The 27,329-nt window shown below is 45.2% G+C and overlaps 1 protein-coding gene across 2 annotated transcripts; it reads left to right on the top strand.

The window, feature by feature from the left end:
• CSF1 (colony stimulating factor 1) lies at nt 1–25,607 on the top strand. 2 transcript variants are annotated; one of them, XM_029573010.1, is made up of 9 exons: nt 1–2,198; nt 3,795–3,920; nt 4,254–4,316; nt 5,022–5,198; nt 5,447–5,612; nt 7,465–8,528; nt 18,706–18,758; nt 20,348–20,397; nt 20,905–25,606. In XM_029573010.1, exons 2-8 carry the CDS (start codon nt 3,795–3,797, stop codon nt 20,394–20,396), a joined length of 1,698 nt encoding a protein of 565 aa, XP_029428870.1. In that variant the 5' UTR covers nt 1–2,198; the 3' UTR covers nt 20,397; nt 20,905–25,606. The 2 variants fall into 2 exon arrangements, with proteins under 2 accessions (XP_029428870.1, XP_029428871.1); XM_029573011.1 differs by having other exon boundaries at nt 6–2,198; nt 8,401–8,528; nt 20,905–25,607.
• The last annotated feature ends 1,722 nt before the right edge of the window (nt 25,608–27,329 follow it).

Here is a 27,329-nt window from a genome sequence, read left to right as displayed (position 1 = left end):
TCCCCAGAGGTGCTCCCTCTCTCTCGTGCTCTCTCCCTCCCTCCCTCATTATCCATGCAAATTTGACTCAACTAGACTTATCCTCCCAGTTACACCCCTGGACCACCATCAAATGTAGCCAGGTCTGCCATTTACACAGATAACTATTGCATTATTCATCTAAATGTTTTTTTGAAAATGGACTTCTTGATATTCTGGCTTTTACCAAGAATGGCCTCAAGAAGAATTACAATCAATTTGGAAACAATGAATTATTTTGAGGATCTAGAGGAGGGCATTCCTTCAAATGCAAGTGTCTGGTCACTGTAGGATAGAAAAGGAGGTAGAGAAAAGGCGTTCAGTGCTTAGCCAGAGCTCAGGCAGATTCTGTGATAGTGCAGTGAGCAGGAGGAAGGGGTCTCATGGCTTTGCAGGCTGTGATACATTTTAAAGGATCAACAAAAAAATGATAAAGTGCAGTGGCAGTGATTTCCTTCTCATGTACGATGGTCCTGACAGTCATAGTCTCATGCTCCTAGAGCAGGTAAGGGTGGCCTACAAAACAAAATGAGAGGAGGACATAGTGTCAGGCCCATGCAAGAAGTGCGCCTAGCACATGGTTTTGCTCGCGATTGGGTGTGTGTTTTGTGCACGTAAAAATAGCTGCTGATGCAGTAACGAGATTGGCCCGTCCTTAAAGTGTGTCCTATAGTGCCCATGGCATTTAATTTCCATGTAAATGAAGGCATTAGCTATTATCACCCGGTGCAGGAAAGTGAGCCCAAAAGCTGGCGTCCAAAGTGCATATTTTTACGCTGAAAAATTAACTGCAGCTTTGCAGGTGCTGTCAAGGTTGCACAAGAAATATAAAGGGACCGATGCAATATCATGCGCTGCAGCTAGTGCATGGCTTAACGCAGGATTGGATGCGCATTGTGTTCTTGTGTCCATAACCTTAATGCAATACAGGGATTAGCAAGTTCAAATGGCGAATCCATACTGCAGCATAGTTAATCCCCGAGTTGCAAAACGTTTACCATGTGGCCAATGTGCCCATTGCAACGCGGGAAATTTAATGCCAGCCCAGGACTGGCGTAAAGGTCTCCCGCGCTGAAGGGCTCATTGATAAAAACAAAAACTCCTGCTTTCTGTGGTTCCTCCTCTTGTCACAGTACTAAGTAGGAGGAACCACAGAAAGCAGATTCCTGTAAAAAAAAGATAATTCTGGGGGCCCAATATCCACGGCCCAGTGCCTGTGTCCTGAGTGTGGCTCTGGTGGCAGCGGGAGAACATGGACGCTGGAGGACTGAGCCACCTCTCCTGTGTGCCCCATGCTGAGGAGGCACTAGGAGCGCACACTTTGCCCTAATGCCTCCTTTTTTGTGTGACCCCTAACTGAAATATTGTATCGCACTCCCAGCAGAGATGGCAGGGCCCGCGTTAGGAAAACGGGCCTTGTTTTCTATGCACAAATATTGCATCAGCCCCAAAAGATGTGGTCTGCTGTGATGGGATAAATGTGCCCCTTAGTTATTGGGGGTTAAAACAAAAAATAAAAAGTGTGTATATATATATATATAGTGAGTAGTGGCGTGGAGAAAGATGATTAACTGAAGGATACTCTAAAAAATTGTGGGTGATTACCAAAAGAAAAGCAAACAGGCATTGCAGATTTTTGTAACTTCATATAAATCATCGCACAATTTATTAGTTCCCGCGCCCGATGCAATAAAACGCACATTTCTCATTGGAATATTGCATGGGGCGCACATGGGACGCGGATGCGCGGCCTGCACGGTCGCTGAGCTGCTTCTGTCCGTGCCACTAAGGTCTGAAAGGCATTTGTGGTTAGTTTTAGGCGGCTGGAGACGGCTACACGAATGCAAAGCAATGCAGCGCAACTGGCCCCAGCTCGATTTTCAGAGTTCATTTCTGCGCCTTGTTCAGAGCGGGGGAGCCCGCAGCGAGCGCCTGCCTGCAAGTTTCGGAGCTGGGAAAGTCCCAGCTTTCTCTTGCAGGCACCTGAGAAAAGGGCAGAGGCCTGAGCCCGGAAGGAGGGGAGGGGGGAGAGCTCGTCAGCGCTGGCCGCGGGCCAGGGTCTTTTCCCGGAAAGCACATGGGCGAGGAGGAGGAGGAGGCAGCGCCGCCCTATATAGCGCGGGAGATCGGCGCCGAGCAGCTCCTAGCTTAGCCTCTGTCGGCGGGAAGGCAGCAGCAAGGTAGGTCGCAGCTCCTTTTCCGACTTAGCTTCGGGAATTTGGAAAAGAAAATGAAAGCCGATTTTAGTTTGGGGTGCAGATAGTGCCCTGATTGTGGGTGCTCGGGTGTGTGTGTGTGTGTGTGTGTGTGTGTGTGTGTGTAGGTTTGGGATGTTGGATGGCGGGGGTGCAGGTATTGCCCCTGCTGTGGGTGCTCAGGATGGGGAGGGGGGGGTGTAGGTTTGGGATGTTGGATGGTGGGGGTGCAGGTATTGCCCCTGCTGTGGGTGCTCAGGATGGGGGGGGTGCTTTGACCATGCTCTTAGCTTGGGGCTGTGAGTGATCAGAGAGTGCCTGGCAGTCTCTCTTCAGTGTGACCTGCAGGCTTGGGGCTGTGAGTGATCAGAGAGTGCCTGGCAGTCTCTCTTCAGTGTGACCTGCAGGCTTGGGGCTGTGAGTGATCAGAGAGTGCCTGGCAGTCTCTCTTCAGTGTGACCTGCAGGCTTGGGGCTGTGAGTGATCAGAGAGTGCCTGGCAGTCTCTCTTCAGTGTGACCTGCAGGCTTGGGGCTGTGAGTGATCAGAGAGTGCCTGGCAGTCTCTCTTCAGTGTGACCTGCAGGCTTGGGGCTGTGAGTGATCAGAGAGTGCCTGGCAGTCTCTCTTCAGTGTGACCTGCAGGCTTGGGGCTGTGAGTGATCAGAGAGTGCCTGGCAGTCTCTCTTCAGTGTGACCTGCAGGCTTGGGGCTGTGAGTGATCAGAGAGTGCCTGGCAGTCTCTCTTCAGTGTGACTGCAGGCTTGGGGCTGTGAGTGATCAGAGAGTGCCTGGCAGTCTCTCTTCAGTGTGACCTGCAGGCTTGGGGCTGTGAGTGATCAGAGAGTGCCTGGCAGTCTCTCTTCAGTGTGACCTGCAGGCTTGGGGCTGTGAGTGATCAGAGAGTGCCTGGCAGTCTCTCTTCAGTGTGACCTGCAGGCTTGGGGCTGTGAGTGATCAGAGAGTGCCTGGCAGTCTCTCTTCAGTGTGACCTGCAGGCTTGGGGCTGTGAGTGATCAGAGAGTGCCTGGCAGTCTCTCTTCAGTGTGACCTGCAGGCTTGGGGCTGTGAGTGATCAGAGAGTGCCTGGCAGTCTCTCTTCAGTGTGACCTGCAGGCTTGGGGCTGTGAGTGATCAGAGAGTGCCTGGCAGTCTCTCTTCAGTGTGACTGCAGGCTTGGGGCTGTGAGTGATCAGAGAGTGCCTGGCAGTCTCTCTTCAGTGTGACCTGCAGGCTTGGGGCTGTGAGTGATCAGAGAGTGCCTGGCAGTCTCTCTTCAGTGTGACCTGCAGGCTTGGGGCTGTGAGTGATCAGAGAGTGCCTGGCAGTCTCTCTTCAGTGTGACTGCAGGCTTGGGGCTATCAGCAGCTCATGTGCTGCGTGACTGCTGGTGCTAGGCAGTGTCAGGATGGGGAGCTTTGCCAGCCTGGGCTCTTTTGCACTATTTGTAAACAGTGCAGGCTCCTATGAACCCTGTTAGTTCTTTTAAAGAAGCAACAGGAAAGTGCTTATAATATAAGAAAGAAGCCACAGATCCCCAGAGCCCCCTTTCATTTTCTCTTTCCCTATTTTGTTTCCTTCAGATGTTTAGTTGCTGCTCGGTCCAGTTCATGCTTTTGCTTTTTATGGTCCATCAGCTGCAGGCCACAGAAAACATTTCCTGCAAAAATGCTATCACCGACCGTCACCTTCAATTCATGGATGAACTGGTGAGTTGTACATGGCCAAAGAACAGAAGCTGTGCTGCTTAATTGACAATTTGACACAATTTAATGCAATCTACTGCCAATATTGATAAAGGGAGTAAAAACAATCTGGAGAATGGAATCTTCTGGCTCGCGCCACAATTCTCTTAATTCAGCCTGAGGACTGGTAGTGCAAGTCCCAGGCACAGTTCCCAGAAGTGCACAGGCACTCTTACTCAGAAATTGCCCCTTTTGGTGCAGCCTCTTCTCCAGAGTTTGATGTTCTTTACCCTGGTAATTCATTTCCTACGTATGCTGCGGTTTGGGAATGGCCAACTCTTTGCATCTCTCCTGCAGATTGACAGTCAGCTACAGAGCTCCTGCAAGATAACGTTTGACTTTGTGGATCCAGTACAACTGGTGAGTGGAACTTGGGCCTGGATTCTGTGCTTGTGACCTTAAATTGAGTGCTCTCTTTTACATTTTGTAGCAGTTCCCTTTCCTCTAGGGCCCTGCCATACCCTGTCCTCAGAGCAAGCACTGGTGTGAATCCCTACTTAAGGTTAATGTTTAGACAAGAAATCATTCAAAGAAAAGAACCCAAATGTTGGAGGTATTATATAAATATTGAAACCCCCCCACCAATCAGGAGTACTAGAATCAAAAGAAAAAAGAAATGATATGAGAGAGATATTGGGGAAAAAAGAACTGTGTGAGCGCTAGTGCCGATACCCCTGAAAGCACATCAGCTTTCCTCGGGGTCCTTCATTTATACCCCTGACTCTTGAAATCTCAGGGGTGCAATATTTTGGCTGTTTCTGTTATGTATGTTCTATTGGAAAAATGTGCCAAGTTCACCTGACAGGGTGGATCCTGGAGGAAAAGTCCATAAACAGTTATTAGCTGAGAGGGAGCAGCAAGTCATGGATCTGCCTGGTAGTTCCCGGGCTTGATGGACCCTTCCTCTTATTATCTCTGCTGAGTCCCTTGGATGCTAGGGACAATGACTTTATCTCTTTCGGTTATAAAGCTCTGGCTTGGTTGAATCCTTTGCAAACAGATTTCCCACATTGTCCATCAGCAGCTTGCACTCAGTGAGATTAAGGGGTTTTCTCGCTTTCTCAGACAGATGATGTCTGCTATATCCAAGCAGCATTTGAATTGCTGAATGAGGTTTTCAACACACACATGAAATTCAAGAAGGGTTCTCTGAATTTTAATAATACAGAAGAAATGAAAAATCTGTTTGACGAGCTCCTGTATGAAGATTGCATCCCCACACTGGACAAAGGATGCTGCAAGGTCAGGCTGTGTTTTATGTCCATCTGTTGAACGCTCTGGGTCCCTGCCTGTCAGCTTTTTATGGAATTCCTTGGTCTCTGGCTTCTCACCCAGGCTCCCTTTCTCATTCTTTATTCTTCCACTCACATACTTTGGAAATGATCCCTTGCTGCCTTGCTTTGGATCTTTCACATTGGTTCAGTTTTCGGTGACATTCAAGTGCTTCATTCTCAGAAGGTTCTTATTTGAGATTTGTTCTTTTTTCCCAGCAATGTGCAATGACATTCACCATGTCCCATCAAGAAATGCTAGAAATGGTGAAAGTTGTGTTTCTGAAAAGTCAGAAGCTTCTGCAGAACACTACAATCCAGATGAAGAAAAACTGCATGGAAGAGATTGCACAGTGCAGAAGAGCACAGCAACCTCCACCCTCAGGTAACAAATGGGTCAGAGTGCTTGCATTTTCTCTTTGCTTATCTGGCCTGAAATATCTTAGAACAAGGAAAAATGCATAAGAAACATGGAATGCACCTCCTAGTCCTGCTTGCTCGCAGTTCAGCTAACACTGCTTGCTGCTGGTTTACCTCCTAACCCTGTTTGCTAGCAGCATATCCCCTAACCCTGCTCACTAGTTGTGCATTTACTAATAAGAACATAAGAACATGCCATACTGGGTCAGACCAAGGGTCCATCAAGCCCAGCATCCTGTTTCCAACAGTGGCCAATCCAGGCCATAAGAACCTGGCAATTACCCAAACACTAAGAAGATCCCATGCTACTGATGCAATTAATAGCAGTGGCTATTTTCTAAGTCAACTTAATTAATAGCAGGTAATGGACTTCTCCAAGAACTTATCCAATCCTTTTTTAAACACAGCTATACTAACTGCACTAACCACATCCTCTGGCAACAAATTCCAGAGTTTAATTGTGCGTTGAGTGAAAAAGAACTTTCTCCGATTAGTGATACAATCCCTAACTCTGCTTGCTGATAGTGCACTTCCTAACACTACTAGTGGCATAACCCCTAACCCTGGTGGTGCACTTCTTAATCCTGCTCACTAGTGGCATAATCTGTAAACCTGCTTGCTGGTGGTATAATTCCTAATCCTGCTCACTAATGGCATAACCCCAAACCCTGGTGGTGCACTTCTTAATCCCTATCACTAGTGGCATAATCTGTAAACCTGCATGCTGGTGGTATAATTCCTAATCCTGCTCACTAGTGGCATAACCCCAAACCCTGGTGGTGCACTTCTTAATCCTGATCACTAGTGGCATAATCTGTAACCCTGCTTGCTGGTGGTATAATTCCTAATCCTGCTCACTAGTGGCATAACCCCTAACCCTGGTGGTGCACTTCCTAATCCTGCTCACTAGTGGCATAATCTGTAAACCTGCATGCTGGTGGTATAATTCCTAATCCTGCTCACTAGTGGCATAACCCCTAACCCTGGTGGTGCACTTCTTAATCCTGATCACTAGTGGCATAATCTGTAACCCTGCTTGCTGGTGGTATAATTCCTAATCCTGCTCACTAGTGGCATAACCCCTAACCCTGGTGGTGCACTTCTTAATCCTGATCACTAGTGGCATAATCTGTAACCCTGCTTGCTGGTGGTATAATTCCTAATCCTGCTCACTAGTGGCATAACCCCTAACCCTGGTGGTGCACTTCTTAATCCTGATCACTAGTGGCATAATCTGTAAACCTGCATGCTGGTGGTATAATTCCTAATCCTGCTCACTAGTGGCATAACCCCAAACCCTGGTGGTGCACTTCTTAATCCTGATCACTAGTGGCATAATCTGTAAACCTGCATGCTGGTGGTATAATTCCTAATCCTGCTCACTAGTGGCATAACCCCTAATGCTGTTTGCTAGTAGCACACCTCTTTGGTTCTGATCTCTTCATTAAGACGTGAGGTCATACATGCAGTGTACATGTCTTCCAGCCTTTATACATACACACACACATCAGGCAGAGGGCTGAAAGCCTCTCATTATCAGGGCAGTGAGCTTTGCCCTTCACTCTCACCCATTCCCACAGCTCCCAGGTACTAAGTTGTTTTGAGCCTGTTTTATGGGCCCACACTGGGCTTCCCTTTCAGTTTTTCTTCTGTATCCTGCCACAGACCAACCTCAGGGGCCCACTAAGATAGATCTGCAGTATTATCAATGCATTTGCTTAGAGGTCACACTTGCCCTGACCTTTCTTTTGCTCTTACTGCCAAGTCGGAGTCCCAGGTCAGTTACTCTGTGGCATTTCTGTCTCTGATTCTTTCAGGTCCTACTCAGTGTGATTGCAGCTGCCCTTCCCTGCAAAATCTCACCAGGGGAGACTCCACCTTTCTCCTCACAACCTCCAGTACCTGGGAGCACCTTCCAAATGTCTCCACTGACAATCTCCCTAGCTCCACTGTAGCCCCCACTGTCATGCCAGCATGCCAGGGCAGCAGCATTCTTCCAAAAGATGTGCCTGATGCAACACTCACCCCTTTTGTAATCAGTGAGACTGAACTTAGGGACTACAGCTCTGGGCAAGGTAGCTTCAAGAGCCCAGAGGATGTAGTGGTCCCCAGCTTCATTCTCTCTGCTGTGACTGCAAAAGGACAGGACCCTCATGTCTTCAGCACAGAATCCACACTGGTCCCAGAGACTCCAGCCTCCAATGCTTGGAGTAGCAGTGACAATGTAATGAAGAATGCCGAGTCTACAGGACCTACTGCAGGAAGCCACACTGCGGCTGTAGACAGCAGCCAGCCAATGTCTGGGGCAGCCCTGCTTTTATGCAGACTATGCAGAACAAATGGGCAGGGCTCAAGAGACAAGGCTGCTACTCAGCAATCCCTGCTGGAAGTGAACGCTGAAAGCAATCATTTCCCCTCTGCAGATCTGCTGCCTCAGAAGGAGGGACCAGCAGTGCCCCTCAGCAGGGATACACAAACTCTTGCCTCAACTACTTCAAGGCTAAGTGTAAGTGCACCACATCCTGAGGATCCAGCAAAGGACTCCACTGCTCCCTGGAAAGTGACCCCCACAATCCTATTTCAGGGGGCCATAACAGATCTAGAACAGCTGATCACCAGGGCCAGGTCCCCAACCAAAAGACACATCAGTGAGTTTCGAAGTAAAGGCGGAGGAGAAAGCATGCAGAGGTCCAGCGAGAGAGAGGAGCACTCGGCAGGTCCCCGATCTGAATTTAAATCCTTCTCTGATACAGGAAAACAAGGGCGGGAAATGGCACAGACAGAGAGCCAGAGTAAAGTCTTCCTTTCCTGCGTGCTGCCCATGCTTGCTGGACTGCTGCTGGTCCTGTGCGGACTGCTGTACTACCGACACAAGAGCAAGGTAAGGACCTCCAGCTGTGCTGAGATCATACGATACCAGGCACCGAACCACAGAGCTAGCACCGAGATTGCCACACGTGAAGGGGCGGCTAAAATCCCACATGAACCTTCTGCCGGGTTGAGAAGAGGCGGCCGGATGCACTTTCAAATATTCAAATGCATTTGCCATAGGCAGCGCCAATTCCAAAAAACCCCTTTTATAAAAATGCACCTGAAATCCATCGGGCCGTGCAGTTTCTCATCTCCCCTGCCTGGAGGTCTGTACTTGAGCGCAGGTTTGTCAGTACGTGATAGCCCCATCCATGCGCACCCACGCTCGGCAGTGTCCACGTCTGCGGGTACTTCCCCTTTTTTTTTTATTTCTGATGTTTTGCTTCAGGAACCTAATGAAGTGCCACCATTAGACCATGTATGGCACTTCTCTTACAATACTGTGTATGATACATAAACTGTTTAATCTTTTTTTTTTTTTTTATAAATTAGACAAATACAAAAAGATGTTCTGTACTGACTTCACTGAAGTTCAGTTAATTAACATAGAAACATGGAAGTGACGGCAGAAGAAGACCAAACGGCCCATCCAGTCTGCCCAGCAAGCTTTCAGACCTAATTGTTCTCATACTTATCTGTTACTCTGAGCGCTGAGGTCAGGGCCCTTATTGGTACTTTTTGGTTCCAATTCCCTTCCACCCCCACCATTGATGTAGAGAGCAGTGCAGGAGCTGCATCCAAGTGAAGTATCAAGCCTAATTGGTTTGGGGTAGTAACCACCGCAATAAGCAAGCTACTCCCACGCTTGTTTACCCTGCCTGTGCAATTCAGTCCTTGTTGGTTGTCTGGATATAAATCCTCTTTATTTCATTCCCCCCGGCCGTTGAAGCAGTGAACTGTGCTGGTTATGTATTCCAAGTGAAGTATCAGGCTTAATTGATTCGGGGTAGTAACCGCCGTATTAAGCAAGCTACACCCCTGCTTATTTGTTTACCCAGACTATGTATTTCATTCCTTGTTGGTTGTTGTCTGAATATAAATTGTCTTTTCTTCATTCTCCATTCTCCCTGCCGTTGAAGCAGAGAGCTATGCTGGATATGCATTGAAAGTGAAGTATCGGGCTTATTTGGTTTGGGGTAGTAACCGCCGTAACAGGCAAGCTACTCCCCTGTTTTTTGAGGATGCAAATCCTTTTTTCCATATTTCCTCTTGCCGTTGAAGCATTGAGCAATGTTGGAGTTGCATTAACTGTGTGTATGTTTATTGAATAAGGATATTAATCTCCAGGTAGTAGCCGTCATTCCCGCAAGCCACCCCCGAGCCTCTTCTCTTCATTTTCATCCTCTAGACTAATGGATCCACAGTGTTTATCCCACACCCCTTTGAAATCCTTCACAGTTCTGGTCTTCACCACTTCTTCCGGAAGGGCGTTCCAGATATCCACCACCCTCTCCGTGAAGAAATACTTCCTGACATTGGTTCACACCAAGTCCCACACCTGCCCGGCACTCTGATAACGCACAGAGCTCACAGGCACATCAGTTCCTCCTTCTTGATTCTTTATATTTCCAGTAAGGTTCCCAAACTTTTTCATAAAAGCTGAAGTTAATTTTTCCAGCTCAGCAACTTCATGCACCTGCTTATCGCATTGAGCATTAGAGGGCGTCAGTTTCCAATAAGTAGCTATTGTGAAATGTGTTGCGTGAATGAAAAGAGCATTTGGTAGACGCTGCTCTCTGTCAAGGCCCCTCAATGCCCCCAGCCCCAACAAGCATAGTTTAGGATGAAACCGCACCCGACAGCTCACTGTCTGAGAAAGCGCTTGCATGTCCTCAAACGTGAAAATAAAAGCCAGATGCCTGTGCTGAGAAAGCTCCAAAGTGCATGGGATATCTACACATCCCCCTGACCCCAGATAGAAACTCTGCCTTCCAATCATCCTCGGTTAAATGTTCTCCCAGATCTGCCGGCTCTCAGTCTTCATAAGTCAGAGTGCCAGCACGGTCAAAGGAGAGAATCATTTTAAAACCCACACCTGTGGGCATTAATACCTTCTCTACTCATGGAGCTTCTCTCCTTTCCCAAAGAAACCCTTCTAATCTTATGAAATAACTCCCTGTCCATCAGATTCCTCCTGCATCCCAGTATGAAGTCAGGATTCTCTCTCACAGCCGCTGATGGAGCATGGAGACCTGATTGTAAATGTAAATGTTTACAAAGCTGATGCTACGATTACACTGGATCTCATTGCTCTTCACTGCACCCGTTGTGATGTCAGAGGCTGAGACATCCCTTATAGCGATCCCACCTCTAAGAGAATCTCAGTTTAATCATGCTGACAAGCTTTCCAGTCTAGAGGCCCAGCAATCCCCTGGCAAATTAGGAAAAGCAAAGTCTTCTCCATTCTTAGCTCGCCATAGTGCACTTAACGTCAGCCTGGGTGCTCTGCCCCTGCCATATAAACCGTGGCATCGACCCATTTCATTGAAAGGCTGAAACAGCTGCATTAATTCATTTTCAAAATCAAGTCGACTCCCCCATAAACAAACAACCCTGACCATGTTTGCATATCCGCCAAGATTTTCCTACAAATTGAGGCATAATTAGTTTTATATATATCTGAAAATACCCAGATATCCGAATCCCACCTCCAGCACTTTGAAGTGCGACACACATGCCGGTAACTGAGAAATCTACCTATTAAGAATAATTCAGACTTTTGATAATTAATTTTGTATCCAGACATCGCACCACACTCTTCCAATAGTCGGAGCAGTCAAGTATATTAGAACATTATGGGGCAGATTTTAAAACATGCGAGCGGGCACAGATTTCTTCGTGCAACCCGGCGCGAACAAATCTACGCCCTATTTTATAGGTTCAAACCAGGGAAGTGCAAGAGACAAAACACCCACACAAACAGGAATCAATAAGGGTGATCGTTTTTAATAGAATTCATCACTAAGGATAAGTTACATTTATAGAACGAGTCCTGAACTCAAACTGCTATAGAATTGACCGGGACAGAATAGTGATCACACTCATTTAACATCTAGCATTGATTAAAAAACTATGTTAACGTGATACATTTTAATAACATTATTATTTGTGCCTTACTGTAAACCGTTGTGATGGTGCCCACCTTAATGACGGTATAGAAAAGGTTTAAAATAAAATAAAATAAATAACGTGCATGCAGCCGCGCGCCGAGCTGCACAGCCTGCCTCCGTCCCCCCACACCTTCCCCAACCTAACCCACCCCCCCTTACCTATGCAAGATAGGCTTGGCGCACGCAGGGGCAGCTTTTCGGGGGTTACACGTGCATCGTTTGCACGTAACCCTTCTGGGAGTGCCCATTAAATGCAAACCCCTGAATGCCAGTATCAGCACGAATAGCTTGTGCCAGCACTTCTATAGCAAGATCAAAGGGACAGCCCTGCCTTGAATATTGCCCAACTGGAAAAAGATTAGAAAGGTATCTGTTTGTGAGGAGTCCAGCTGCAGGCCTAGAATATAAAGCTTTGATCCAGCCGATTAAACTCCTGCTCAGATTCGTAAGTTCGCAATACAGTAAACAGAAAACACCAACTAAGCCTATGGAAGGCCTTTTCAGCATCCAAGGACATAACAGCCCTGGGACCTTGTATGAACACGCTAATGAAATGATGAGGAAAAAAGCAGGTCTAGTGTTGGTGTAACAGTGCCGTCTTTTCACACGTGCCATTGGTCCTCCTTAACCAGATATGGCAAAATATCTTCCACTCTGAGTTGCATGATTTTGGCCAGCATTTAAAAGGGAAATAGGTCGGTACAACCCTGGGTCCAGCTTGTCCCTACCTTTCTTATGTATCAAGACTATTGTCGCATCTGTCAGTCTGTGGAAGGCGGCCGGATGCACCTTCAAATATTCAAATGCATTTGCCATAGGCAGCGCCAATTCCATAAGAAAAACCTTTTATAAAAATCCACCTGAAACCATTGGGCCCTTGATTTTAGCCTGCAAGTAAGGTTTTGACAGCCTTCAAGATCTGTAACAGCGAAATAGTCTCTCTCAGCTGCTTATTTAGAGCTTCTGTAACCTTAGGGATCTTGATCTTTTGCAGAAACGCATCAGTTTCCTCCTCAGTGCTCTCTTTTTCCCCTGCATACAAAGATTCGTAGTAGCTCTTGAATGTGTGACTAATATCCTCCAGATTATTACAAAGCTGACCACTGCTTGGGCATATTTTGGAAATTAGCATACTAGCAAGACATTTTCCCGCTTACTACCCTGCTCATAAGATTATTGCTGCACATAGCGCATGGATCTCTCTGTTTGTTGCAGTTGCAGATCTGTAACTCCCAGAAGAAGAACTCATGTATGGTTTCTAATCGTGGCCTCTTTTCCTGGTAACTTGTAGAGCTCTCAGCACTACCTTCACAGGCTCACACAGCACAACTGGATTACACTGCTCTGTGGCTTTCATTTCCTGAAACGTGAAGGACTGAGGTGCAGGAACGTCTCAGTGTAAGGCTCTGTGACAGCTGATCCCAGCCGCACTGCCTTCCCCCTTTCCCCCCTACCTTTTTTGTCGTCTTTATTTTGTTTCAAAAATTACTCCAGCCCTGGGGTAAATGGCCACTGTGCCTGGAGCCGCTGACCCCGTACTGCCCCTTTAGTAAAGTCCCGGGACTTACGGGCGTCGCTGGGCCTTTTGAAAATAGTCCCGGCGCGCCTAGGTCCGGTTACGCGTGTAACGCCTCTGGATTTATGTGCGTAACCTTTTGAAAATCCAGCCCAATGTAAATACTAATATCTTTATCACATAATGTCTGAAAGTTTCTAAGTGTAATGCCCTTCCACCCCAAACCGAGCAACTGAGCCAGAGCTTTCTTGGGTTATCCACCCCCTGACACCTGCCCCCACCCCCCAGAGCATAGCGCCCAGATAGGAGAAGCCTCTGCCCTTAGTAATCCCTTCCCCCTCACCCCTACCTCCAAATTCCCTCTCTTCCAGAACCTCCCCCATCCCTGCCCCCATCCCCTCACGCTGTCCTCCCCATACATCCCGCTGCATTCTCCTATACATCTCTCAATATATGTGCTCCTTACTAATCATAAATGCATCACTTTTATGTCCTAACATCCCTTTAAATTATCAACATTTTGGCAGATTTAAGGTACTCCCAGCTGTTCACCAAATAAGTGTGAGGCTGCTCCTTCTGAATTCCTGCAAAGCCTGCAATCACCTTTTCCAACTCACTGCCATCTGTGCTTCTCCACGTCCCCAGGACCAGGACTCGGCTTATCCACTACTTCCATTGCAATGCCAGCCTGGATGTGGCACCGTTCAGAGTGAAAGCCAGGCCATGTCGGAATAGCCAGCAATACTTCATCTTCTCCTTTCTAAGCACAGCAGTCACAACTTGTAACTCTGACCGTCTGCAGAACGATCCTGATATAAAGCCAGGTCATGCCCATCCCAGGAGAGCGATCCCATTTTCCTCCCTTGATTAATCACCCGTTCTTTCAGGAAACAGCTGTGAAAAAAGGCAATTATATCTTGGGGCATGTTGCACGGGACTGACCCCAAGGCTGTGGCGCACGTTCACTTTTCATCAGTGACAGCAGCTGCACATTGCCCGAGGATTCAGTCTCAGGTAAGCCTCTTAGCCGCACATTTCAGTGCCGAGACCCAATTTTCGGTTAGAGTCCCGCAGATCGGTTATAGTACCCTGGCCTTCCATACTCACTTCCACCTCCCCACCTTGCACAAATCATTCTGAAAAGGTCTCCTTCATTTTTTAAAGATTTAATGTCTCAGAGCCAATTGCGAACACCCTCCCTGGTAGGCACGTGGTTCTTTCTCACCCTCCTTGAGACATCATCATAACTGCCTCGTTACAACTTTCTTCCATCTGCTCTGCCTTGCTGCCGAAGGCCTCAAAGCGGGATCCGCTGGAATCGTACAAAAACTGTCAATATTTTCCAGTGGTACATCTGATATCACCTTTTGCTTGCCTGTATTTATTTATTTAGTGATTTTTTTATATATACCACGGCACGTTGAAAACATCACCTCGGTATCCAATAAACAATAATTCAGCAACAGGCTTTACAGACAAATAAGCTGTAGAAGATTATTAAGAGTAATTCACTAGCTTAAACCAGCATTAGATGCACTTTGTGAGGATGTGTTGGGGAGAACATAAGAACATGCCATACTGGGTCAGACCAAGGGTCCATCAAGCCCAGCATCCTGTTTCCAACAGTGGCCAATCCAGGCCATAAGAACCTGGCAAGTACCCAAAAACTAAGTCTATTCCATGTAACCATTGCTAATGGCAGTGGCTATTCTCTAAGTAAACTTAATAGCAGGTAATGGACTTCTCCTCCAAGAACTTATCCAATCCTTTTTTAAACACAGCTATACTAACTGCACTAACCACATCCTCTGGCAACAAATTCCAGAGTTTAATTGTGCGTTGAGTAAAAAAGAACTTTCTCCGATTAGTTTTAAATGTGCCCCATGCTAACTTCATGGAGTGCCCCCTAGTCTTTCTACTATCCGAAAGAGTAAATAACAGATTCACATCTACCCGTTCTAGACCTCTCATGATTTTAAACACCTCTATCATATCCCCCCTCAGTCGTCTCTTCTCCAAGCTGAAAAGTCCTAACCTCTTTAGTCTTTCCTCATAGGGGAGCTGTTCCATTCCCCTTATTTTGGTAGCCCTTCTCTGTACCTTCTCCATTGCAATTATATCTTTTTTGAGATGCGGCGACCAGAATTGTACACAGTATTCAAGGTGGGGTCTCACGATGGAGTGATACAGAGGCATTATGACATTTTCTGTTTTATTCACCATTCCCTTCCTAATAATTCCCAACATTCTGTTTGCTTTTTTGACTGCCGCAGCACACTGAACCAACGATTTCAATGTGTTATCCACTATGATACCTAGATCTCTTTCTTGGGTTTTGGCACCTAATATGGAACCTAACATTGTGTAATTATAGCATGGGTTATTTTTCCCTATATGCATCACCTTGCACTTATCCACATTAAATTTCATCTGCCATTTGGATGCCCAATTTTCCAGCCTCACAAGGTCTTCCTGCAATTTATCACAATCTGCTTGTGATTTAACTACTCTGAACAATTTTGTGTCATCTGCAAATTTGATTACCTCACTCGTCGTATTTCTTTCCAGATCATTTATAAATATATTGAACAGTAAGGGTCCCAATACAGATCCCTGAGGCACTCCACTGTCCACTCCCTTCCACTGAGAAAATTGCCCATTTAATCCTACTCTCTGTTTCCTGTCTTTTAGCCAGTTTGTAATCCACAAAGGGACATCGCCACCTATCCCATGACTTTTTACTTTTCCTAGAAGCCTCTCATGAGGAACTTTGTCAAACACCTTCTGAAAATCCAAGTATACTACATCTACCGGTTCACCTTTATCCACATGTTTATTAACTCCTTCAAAAAAGTGAAGCAGATTTGTGAGGCAAGACTTGCCCTGGGTAAAGCCATGCTGACTTTGTTCCATTAAACCACGTCTTTCTATATGTTCTGTGATTTTGATATTTAGAACACTTTCCACTATTTTTCCTGGCACTGAAATCAAGCAGCCATCTTACAGGGATGATGTCACTTCCTCTTAAACTGTTTAATCTTAAACCTGGGTCCCATTACGGTGAAATTCAGAATTATAGATTGAGAAATAGAACCTTTTATTGGGAACCATGTGAGAAGAAAGGGCCTATGTATGTTAAACAATTGTTTGTAGATGGAAGGCTGATGACCTCAGAGAGAGTTTATGCAATAGAGGTGCAGTCTTCGTGTTAGATCACAGGAATCCATTCATGGACGCTTACTGTTAACTTGAGTTTATAAGAAATTGTGAAATAGCCTTTGGGAAGCTGAAGAGAGATTGGGAATGGGACCTGAGATTCTAATTTATGCAGAGATTCAAGGTTGAGATAATTTAAAATTATACACAGGATCTAGACATTTGAATTATTATTCAAAAACTGTTGGAGGGGATGCCAGGTGGAGGATGACTATATACTTGTGCTCTGGCATTGTTCACCAATCAAAAGGTTTTCGCAAAATATTGGAAACTGTATTTCATCTGTAACTGAAATCTAAATATATCACACTCCAGCATTAGCCTTACTGGGTCTGCAAATATCTGAGGGAATGATGTTATATAGTTATATTGTTGGCCCAAAAATGTATTTTAAGACCTTGGAAAATTGAAGCTGATCTTTTCAGAGTGGTAAAACCTGATTTAATCAATAGCCTCATGAATATAAATTAGCAAAAAATATATAATACAAGGAATACATTTGACAGAATCTGGGTAAATTATTTATCACTATGATGGCTTTAATATGTTAGCCTAATGGTTATCTGAAAACCAGAGTTTGATATCATATAACATGGTTCAATTAGAGAGGGAGTAGTTTATTTTTATTTTATTTAGGCTTTTTATCTACATTCCAAACTAAGATCCCATTGGTTTACAAAATCAATATTCAACTTCTGGGTCAACATTCCCATTCTAGGTCAATGCAGCAACAAATAGGTATTCTAGGTCATATTCATACATTATCTAGTGTGACATAACAGCAAGAACAAGTTAACTATGGTACTATGATGGAGATTTGTAATTCATAGTTTTCATTTCATTATTTTTCTCTTAATACACTCTACATTGTCTTGTTCCACTTGTCATTGCTCTACACTTATTGCTCAATCTCCTCACATAATCTATGTTTTTTACAGTGATTTTATCGGCATATTGTTATTTTATGTCAGATCATATGCATTTCTAAAGAGCCAGGTTTTCCGTTCATGCCTGAAAATCTTTCTTTCTCTTATCAGACGTAATGTGTCTGGAAGAGAATTCCATAGCTTGGGGGCCCACTGTGGAGAACATTGCTCTCTTATTTGTGTTAGATGTGTATTCTGTGTTGAAGGCACTTTAGAAGTCCTTTGTTTTGAGATCTTAGGGCTCTCTGCAGTATGTAAGGTTGAAGTGACATGGGTTAATGTCGTTGATGATGTTAAAGATTAGAGTTTGTACTTTATACTGAATTCTGGATTGTACAGGAAGCCAGTGCAGTGCTATCAGCGAGGGGGTGATGTGCTCACATTTTCTTGTCCCCAGTAAGAGTCTAGTTACATTTGATTAAGCTTTGGAAATGCTTTTGTTTTGGAGAGTTAATCATAAAAATAAGAGATGTTTGTAATGTACAGTCTGTGTCACGTGATGATTTCTGAATATTTATTGGTTATCCCTTGCATTGTTTCTGCTTTGGTGCTTATCAATAAACATTGTAAATATGAAAATTATAAATTTCAGCCAGCATGATTTAGCTGCAGATGTCACAGCTCATGATGCAGTATGTGTATAAATCTGAAAACATACATATATCATCTCCATGAGCAACGCAAGGTTCAGAGAGATTCCCCTGTCCATGTCAGATTTCACAATGCATATAAAAGAGGGGCTTCCAGGGCAAAGTAATCTCAAAAGTACACAGCCAAAGGACTAGCGGGTGGAAATGTACAAGAACACCTGTGTATGTCACCTACTTTGTAGGGTGAATTCCCTATGAAAATGTACTAAACGGCACAGGATTACAAGAGTGCTTGCATACTATGCAGAAACATAGGTTATGCAAAATGTCCCCCATATGTGTATATATTGTTCAGTATTATTTAACAGAGGTTACGAAGCCTAAGTATTAAGCATTTTTTCCCATAGACACAAAATGTGAGAATACATTTAATTCAGCAGGCCAAAATGAAACAAGCAACAGATTGTGCTGTTCTTGCAATCCAGTATGATGTCACCGTCAATGGTAGACAAACACAGAGAAGAAATGTTAACCCAAGATGCAGAGCCAGTACTGACCCAATGCCCTTCCTTTGCTACAGTCTGTACAGTGCTTTGAATAACAATATTAATAATTATAATAGCTGCTCTTCCTAGATCTGGGTACAATAACATCTTGAGTACCATATCAACAAGCCTTGTAGTCTCCCTTAAAATTGTTCTCTTTAATACCTAATCTTGATAGAATAGAAAGAGGGTGAAAAAACGAATAGAGTGATGAGTGAGAGCCTTTTAAGCAGAAACTGTGCTCTTCTGTGCATTACACATCTGCCTCTTCTTTCCTTCCACAGAACTTGAAGCAAACACTGGAGAGAATGTCGAGGGAGACAGAGCCCGAGGAAAGGTGAGAATCTGACAGATTCACTGTGAGGCTTGACAATCCATGAATTCTGGAGCTCCCTCCCCAAATCTCTCAAGAGACACTGAATCTATGTGGGAAGAGCAATCACTGCATGCTGCAGGAAACACTGTGCAGGAGAGAAGTCATTGTATGTTCTAGGAGTCACTGCACCTTCAGGTAGCTAGTCTGCTAGAGATATAATCACCGCATGCTCCAGGAGATACTCTGCTAGAGATATAATCACTGCATGCTCCAGGAGATAACTCTGCTACAGATATAGTCACTGCATGCTCCAGGAGATACTCTGCTAGAGATATAATCACTGCATGCTCCAGGAGATACACTGCTACAGAAACAGTCACTGCATGCTCCAGGAGATAACGCTGCTAGAGATATAGTCACTGCATGCTCCAGGAGATACTCTGCTACAGATATAGTCACTGCATGCTCCAGGAGATAACTCTGCTACAGATATAGTCACTGCATGCTCCAGGAGATACTCTGCTAGAGATATAATCACTGCATGCTCCAGGAGATAACTCTGCTAGAGATATAATCACTGCATGCTCCAGGAGATACTCTGCTACAGAAACAGTCACTGCATGCTCCAGGAGATACTCTGCTAGAGGCAGAGTCACCTCATGCTTCAGGAGATAACTCTGCTAGACATACAGTCACTGCAAGATTCAGAGGTACTCTGCAGGAGGTGCAGTCACTACAGGCTGCAGGAGACACTCTGTTAGAGATATAGTCACTGTGTTCTCCAGGAGATACTGTGCTAGAGGTACAGTCACTGCATGTTCCAGAAGATACTCTGCTAGAGATATAATCACTGCATGCTAAAGGAGATAACTCTGGTAGAGATATAGTCATTGCATGCTTCAGAGATACTCTTCAGGAGGTGCAGTTACTGCATGCTCCAGGAGATATTCTGCTAGAGGAATAATCATTGCATGTTCCAGGAGATAACGCTGCTAGAGATATAGTCACTGCATGCTCCAGGAGATACTCTGCTACAGATATAGTCACTGCATGCTCCAGGAGATAACTCTGCTACAGATACAGTCACTGCATGCTCCAGGAGATACTTTGCTAGAGATATAATCACTGCATGCTCCAGGAGATACTCTGCTACAGAAACAGTCACTGCATGCTCCAGGAGATAACTCTGCTAGAGATACAGTCACTGCATGCTCCAGGAGATATTCTGCAGGAGGTGCAGTCACTGTATGCTCCAGGAGATACTCTGCTAGAGATATAATCACTGCATGCTCCAGGAGATACTCTGCTACAGAAACAGTCACTGCATGCTCCAGGAGATACTCTGCTAGAAATAGTCGCTGCATGCTGCAGGAGATACTCTGCTAGAGATATAATCACTGCATGCTTCAGGAGATACTCTGCTACAGAAACAGTCACTGCATGCTCCAGGAGATACTCTGCTAGAAATAGTCACTGCATGCAGATACTCTGCAGGAGGTGCAATCAGTCACTACATAATCAAAATGCTGACTTTGTGAGAGAACATTTTTTCCAGCTAAAGATCTTTTCATAGTCTAAGCATAACAAGCTGTGCCTTTTTTCAATTTCAGGCCATTGAATGGACAGCTAGTGGAGCTGCAGGTGCAGGGAATTGTATGAGGTGAGATCTGGAAGTGGATGGGGGAGAGGGTGAATCTGTTTTCAATGCTGACAACAGACAAATGACAGTAGCTTGAGAATTGTTTGTGGATGTGCAAATGGCAGGAATGCTGTGTAGGTGCATGTGGCTGGGCTGTGTGGGTATGTATAGGTGTGGGGTGCAGTTTAGGTGTTATTGTCCTCAATACTTTCTGCTATCCTTCCTGCACTCTGAACTGTCTAGCTCCAAGAACTCACCACTTTATCACAGTCACAGTGCCCAGCACCTTACTGCCCCTTCACTTCCTCTTAACACCCACCAAGGTGCTTGCTGCCCTATTACTTCCACCACCTTTAATACTCTGGCACCTTCCTACCTCCTCCCGCCCCAGACATGGAGGATATTATTGCTGCCTTTCTCAAGGCACGTGGCACCTCACTGCTTTCTCCCACCCTACTTGTTTCTTGGTCCTTTATTGCTCCTGCTCCAAAATCTGTCGCAATTCTAAGATCTTTGTTCTTCTTACAGGCCTACAAGAATCTCAGAAGAGCAGCTTCATGGTCTTGCATTTCTGCCTTTGTCGAGGGGGAAGTGCCTGTGGTGTTCTGTGCACAGGCTGGAGATAGCAGGGCATTAAATCTTCCATCATACCTTTTCCCAAGTCAGAGGGATACGTAACAGAGCTGCAGCACTTTCTTCTGGGTGTGGATCGCCAGCCTCACACAAGGCAGCATTAGTGCCTAGGGGGCAAATGCTGGAAGATCAGGACCTGGGCTTCCATCATAGTTCACTAGTCCTGGGAATAGTGGACATAATGTTAGCAGCAGAAACACTGCTGTATTTCTGGTGTAGCAGAGGCTAAGTCTTGCCTCATACTTTCAAGAGTTTGCTTTCCTTTCTCTTTGCCATAAAACTTTCATCCAGAAGGGACTTGCCCAGAACGAGTTAATTGCACTGCAGTCTCTGAGGCTGTGGTGTGCACTTTTCTGTAGCTTTTCCCATTTAGCTCATTTAGCATTTAAAAATGAAGGCACAGTAGAAAGAAAATTGTGCAGAGAATATTCTGAGGTCAAACCTGTAAAGAGAAGATGGGAGATGGCATTCACATCCCACATCCCACCCAGACTGGAAAGAGTTAGGAGGACCTGGATGGAGGAAGTGGAAGACTGTTCTGGGAGTTTGTTTTGCAAAATCCCTCCCTGAGTAAATGAAGAAAAATTGCAGGAAAAGAAGCCTGTGAATGGGTGAATACTCCCTACTGGAGTAGGGGTTGTTTCTTGAATTTGGGTGTGTCTTGAAGGCCTTGTGCTGGGTTTTCAATATTTTCAAGACCTTCTGGGGTTTGGAGATGTCTTTTGAGGGCTTCTGCTAGAGTTTAGGGATATCTCTCAAGGGTCCCTGCTGGTTTTGGGGATGTCTCTTGAGAGTCCTTGAGTGTCTGGCTGAAGGGATAAGATAATGAAGTTTTGCAGTTACATGTTGACAGGAAGCTCATAAGATAATGTGTAACGAGCTCTTCACAGGAGTTGTCTGCAGGGAAGATTGGAGAGAGAGGCTCCTACACTCAGATCTTATACTGTGTTTCCCTCTGCTCTTCCCTGACTAGATATTAGGAAAAATAAGATTCCAGAAATGTTATTGAATGTACATTGGAGGTTTCCCCATCATGTCCCTAGGGATGTACAGGACTGGGAATCACCTCCCACCCTAAAGGGAACAGATGGTAGAGTACAAAATCTCCTGAGATGTCAGCACAGTGAAAATAATTCTTTGCACAGAAATTAGTTATCGGATGTCTTCCGATGATCAGGGATAGGCTGCTGTCAGTCCTGGTTATATAGGGACTTCAGCACTGGTTTCCTTTACAAAAAGTGTGAGACATCTTGCACAATGTGGATGTTCAGTAATGTGAAGTATCCACCTCATAATCTTCTCCACTTGGGCGAACACCCAAAGGCCCTTTCCAGCCCGTTCCGGTGTTTCTGCTTCTTGACTGGAGCCATTCGCTGCACAAGTTGTGCTGAGATGGAATGAATGCAGGCTGGACTTGTCTTCTATAGATGTTTAATGAAGAACTGGCTTTAATATATTGAAGAATTTTTTTTATTTCACAAAAATGAATAATTTTTCTTTTTATATGTTTTTTTTACTTATTTGTAAAATAAAATATTTAAGAAAATGTCAGTTTCTATATTTAATTAAAAAAATGTATATAGCACTTTGAATGATTGTGATGTTTTGTGTGAAATAGTTAAGGAAATTTCCCTGCCAGTTTCATCAGTATGGAGGGGTTAAAGTATGGACTCAATGGAACAATTTTATTGGCTGAGACATGACCCAGTTTTAGTATGGGAGAAGCTGCAGACCTTGAAAGACAGAAAATGAAGAGAAATCTTTGAAGCATTGATTTAACACAAAGAGCCCTGAATGGTTCAACCATGGGCAAATTGTTGGAGCTGGGATTAAGATAATGACAATTTTACCTTCAACCTAAATGCAATGGTGCCTCTAAAATATGTGCAGCAAAAGTGCTTCCTAGTTATTCCTATCCATCCCAACTGCCAGCCACAGAGTATGATCGCCTGTAAGATCCAGGAATCATTCTCCTAATTTTACTCCACCATCTTTGACAGATAAGTATACAAGATCCTCCACTTGGTTCTCACCCAGACTCACTCCCTAAAAAAAACCCATACCTTTTGTGAATTCTCAGATGAAACGTCTGATGCAGAATCTCTGGCCTACTTGATTTCAGCTGCAAGATGACCTTAGCCAAGCTCAAGAAGCAGCAGAGCCTACAAGAAAAATACTGCATAAACTCTAAGACAGCACGTCTAGAGAAGCTCAACACCAGACATCACCAAGCTTCTAGGGATGTGCATTTATTACATCTGTTTTAGCGGGTGCGCACATATCTTACCAACTTTCTAGTACATGCAGGAAATGGAGCTCAATGCCTCATTGTACCAGCTATCACCAAGCTTCTAGGGATGTGCATTTATTACATCTGTTTCAGCAGGTGCGCACATATCTTACCAACTTTCTAGTACATGCAGGAAATGGAGTTCAATGCCTCATTGCACCAGCTATCACCAAGCTTCTAGGGATGTGCATGTATTACTTCTGTTTCAGCGGGTGCGCACATACCTCACCAACTTTCTAGTACATGCAGGAAATGGAGCTCAATGCCTCATTGCACCAGCTATCACCAAGCTTCTAGGGATGTGCATTTATTACATCTGTTTCAGCAGGTGCGCACATATCTTACCAACTTTCTAGTACATGCAGGAAATGGAGCTCAATGCCTCATTGCACCAGCTATCACCAAGTTTCTAGGGATGTGCATTTATTACATCTGTTTCAGCAGGTGCGCACATATCTTACCAACTTTCTAGTACATGCAGGAAATGGAACTCAATGCCTCATTGCACCAGCTATCACCAAGCTTCTAGGGATGTGCATTTATTACATCTGTTTCAGCAGGTGCGCACATACCTCACCAAGTTTCTAGTAATGCAGGAAATGGAGCTCAATGCCTCATTGCACCAGCTATCACCAAGTTTCTAGGTATGTGCATGTATTACTTCTGTTTCAGCAGGTGCGCACATATCTCACCAACTTTCTAGTACATGCAGGAAATGGAGCTCAATGCCTCATTGCACCAGCTATCACCAAGCTTCTAGGGATGTGCATTTATTACATCTGTTTCAGCAGGTGCACACATATCTTACCAACTTTCTAGTACATGCAGGAAATGGAGCTCAATGCCTCATTGCACCAGCTGTCACCAAGCTTCTAGGGATGTGCATTTAATTATTACATCTGTTTTGGCGGATGCACACATATAGACATATAGACGATGACAGTATAGACTCCGATGCCCTATCTCCTTCTGTACATATGTTTCTGAATAGTTCTATATTGCAGTTTAATTAGGCCACTGTATGTTCTTTATAGTTATTTGTTCCAATGTAAGCCGCCCCCGAGGCGACAGTTTTATTTCCTTGTAAACCGGTGTGATATGTATATTATACAGGAACATCGGTATATAAAAATTAAAAATAAATAAATAAATATCTCACCAAGTTTCTAGTATACGCAGGAAAATGGATAATATGCATGTATCTCGTTATTAAAAATACACACATATTCTCCGTTTCCTGTGTGTACCAGAAAGTCGGAAAGGTGCATGAGTACCTGCCGAAACAGATGTGATGAATGAACTAGCACACAAATGATATGAGAGTTCCCATTGACATGGTATGAATATGTTGTGTCTGTAAGTGCGGATATGCTATTTTATAAATGCTAAGATTATTGTGTATTTTCCATTTCATGCATACATTTTACTGGTGGGGGCGGGCTCATGCCATTCCAGAAGCACATGCAATAGCTGCTATTTTATAAGAGAGAAGTGTATACACTGAACTGGTTTCTACACTGTTACACCTGGTGCAAGCAAAATCAGACATCTGTTGGCTGCAGTTTTTGGGTGATTGGTTTGGGTGAACTGCTGGTAAATTACAAGAAAGTCTTGGGGTACTGGTGGAGGTAACATTGAAGTGGTAATTTCAAGTATGTATGCAGTACAAAACGGTATATGTGCATTATTTAGTTATTTAAAATCATTTGTATCCTGCAGCCTCCAAAGTTTCAGATGGGAAACATAAGAACATTCATAAAATAAAACGTAACACAGAGGCATAGCGCATGCTTGGATGGATCTTATGAAATAGCTGCCGCCAATTGCATGTTTCATTGTTTTATGCACCTAGAATTGATGTGCGTATGTTTATAAAATGGGTATTTTCTGGCACTGGAAATATTCACATTCACTGAAATATACGTGCCTCAAAGCAGAACTAAGTGGTATTTTATAAATTATGCAATTCCCACTGCACTTATAAAATATGTTATGCGCCCCACCCGCAGTTGTCCCACACACGGGACCGCTCACCTTCGGGGTTCCACAGTGGGTCCTGGTCCTGTCTCCCTCGCGGCCCTTGCAAGTCCAGCTAGGCCCCAGCGTCCCGCGGCAGCGGTTGCCGGGCCTTCGGCTGTACGCCAGGCCTCGGCGTCGCAGCAGCTAGCCACGCCCCTACGTGCACACGCGCGGACTAGCCACCCTGATGTAGGTATCAGGGTGGGGCCTAATTCCGCGGCGCACCCTGATTGAACTCATGTTAAAAGGAAGTTCCTGGTCTCACTTCCTTGCCTTGGCAATCGGATCGGTTTGTTCCTGAGATTGCCTTTGCTCGTGTACCTGCTTGCTTGTTCCTAGTCTCGTTCCAGGATCCTTCTGTTCCAGTTCCGTTCCTGCTTGTTCCTGCTTCATAGCCCTGCTTGTTCCAGTGTTCGTTGTTCGTCTTCCTGGTCTTACCTTGGACTGTCCTTCTGGTAAAGACCTCAGCTTGTTCCTGAGCTGCCTGCCACCTGCCCAAAGACCTCAGCTTGTTCCTGACCTGCCTGCCTGCCTGCCACCTGCCCAAAGACCTCAGCTTGTTCCTGACCTGCCTGCCTGCCTGTCACCTGCCCAAGACCTCAGCTTGTTGCTGACCTGCCTGCCTGCCTGCCAAAGACCTCAGCTTGTTCCTGACCTGCCTGCCTGCCTGCTACCTGCCCAAGACCTCAGCTTGTTCCTGACCTGCCTGCCTGCTACCTGCCCAAGACCTCAGCTTGTTCCTGACCTGCCTGCCTGCCTGCTACCTGCCCAAGACCTCAGCTTGTTCCTGACCTGCCTGCCTGCCTGCCTGCCAAAGACCTCAGCTTGTTCCTGACCTGCCTGCCTGCCTGCTACCTGCCCAAGACCTCAGATTGTTCCTGACCTGCCTGCCGCCTGCCAAAGACCTCAGCTTGCTCTTCGACCTTGTCTGACCTCTGGATCCTGACCCTTGCTTTGTTGACCATTCCTCGGACTGACTTCTGGACTCTGACCTTGCTTGCCTGACCTTGTTTGATTCTGGCTCTGTCCCTAGCCTTGTCATCGCCATCTCTATTCTGGTTCGCTCTGCTTCAACCTGTTTTCAGCCTTGAACCTGATAGCGCTCCTCCAGCATCTGTGGACACGCTGGACTTACACTCTCCCAGGAGGCCCTGCGAGGCCCACCTAAGTCCAAGCAGCCCAGGTCCCTAGGGGCTCCTTCCTGGGGGACCTCGGGCTTCCAGTGGTGAAGCTCTTCACAGCCTCTGTCTCCTTCCGTGCTCCGCCCCCTGTGGACAGTCCCTGTACTACCACAGGACAAGGGTCCACCCCCGAGCGCAACAAAATACTAGCATAAATCTCTGTGCATCTACTTAGACACATTAATGCTCTACCACTAATAGCTTTGAAAGTTAGACTCTGTGGCATAGATATTCAAAATCTGTTTAGATAGATAACTGAAAAGTTATCCTTGTAAATGATTAGCTATGATATTCAGCAACTTATCTGGCTAATTCTAGCCAGTAGCTGAATATGTCAGGGGTATTCCTGGGATGGGTATTCCAGAAAGGAGCGGAGCTAGCCAACGAACTTAACCGGCTAACTGGCTGTACTGCAGGCAGCTCTAAAGTTACCTGGATATACCTATCTAACTTTTAAAATAGCAGGGTATATGCAGTAGTGCTGTCGTGCCAATGAATATCCTGGTTAGTCAGTGGCTGAATATGGACCTCTATGTGTAGATGTACAGGCTTAAGGCTTTCTTTAGAATTGTATTCTGGGTGGGACACAGCAGATCTCTAGGTTCAAATGATTGTTTATTGAGGTTTTTTTTACTAGTGCTTTCTGTTTTATCATTCATACAAGTATATGACTTCTCTGTGTGATGGAAATGCATCTGCTGTACTGCTGTCAAATGTTTGTACTGGCATTCATTTCATAAATAAAAAGTTTTTAAGAACTGCACATGTATGTAATGCTGCTATCCAGATTGGGCCCTTTGCATGGGGAGAATGGAAGTGTGTTAATTTGG

This window comes from Rhinatrema bivittatum, chromosome 12 (genome assembly GCF_901001135.1).
Source record: "Rhinatrema bivittatum chromosome 12, aRhiBiv1.1, whole genome shotgun sequence".
Classification (NCBI taxonomy): domain Eukaryota; kingdom Metazoa; phylum Chordata; class Amphibia; order Gymnophiona; family Rhinatrematidae; genus Rhinatrema; species Rhinatrema bivittatum.
Note: the sequence above shows the minus strand (reverse complement) of the source record. Positions and strands in the feature narration are given on the sequence as shown.

Bases quoted from the DNA above. Each gene is read 5' to 3' on its own strand.
- CSF1 (XM_029573010.1), top strand. From the start codon at position 3,795: ATGTTTAGTTGCTGCTCGGTCCAGTTCATGCTTTTGCTTTTTATGGTC. The intron at 3,921-4,253 runs GTGAGTTGTACA...TCTCTCCTGCAG, and splicing joins TTCAATTCATGGATGAACTG to ATTGACAGTCAGCTACAGAG. The intron at 8,529-18,705 runs GTAAGGACCTCC...TTCCTTCCACAG, and splicing joins ACTACCGACACAAGAGCAAG to AACTTGAAGCAAACACTGGA.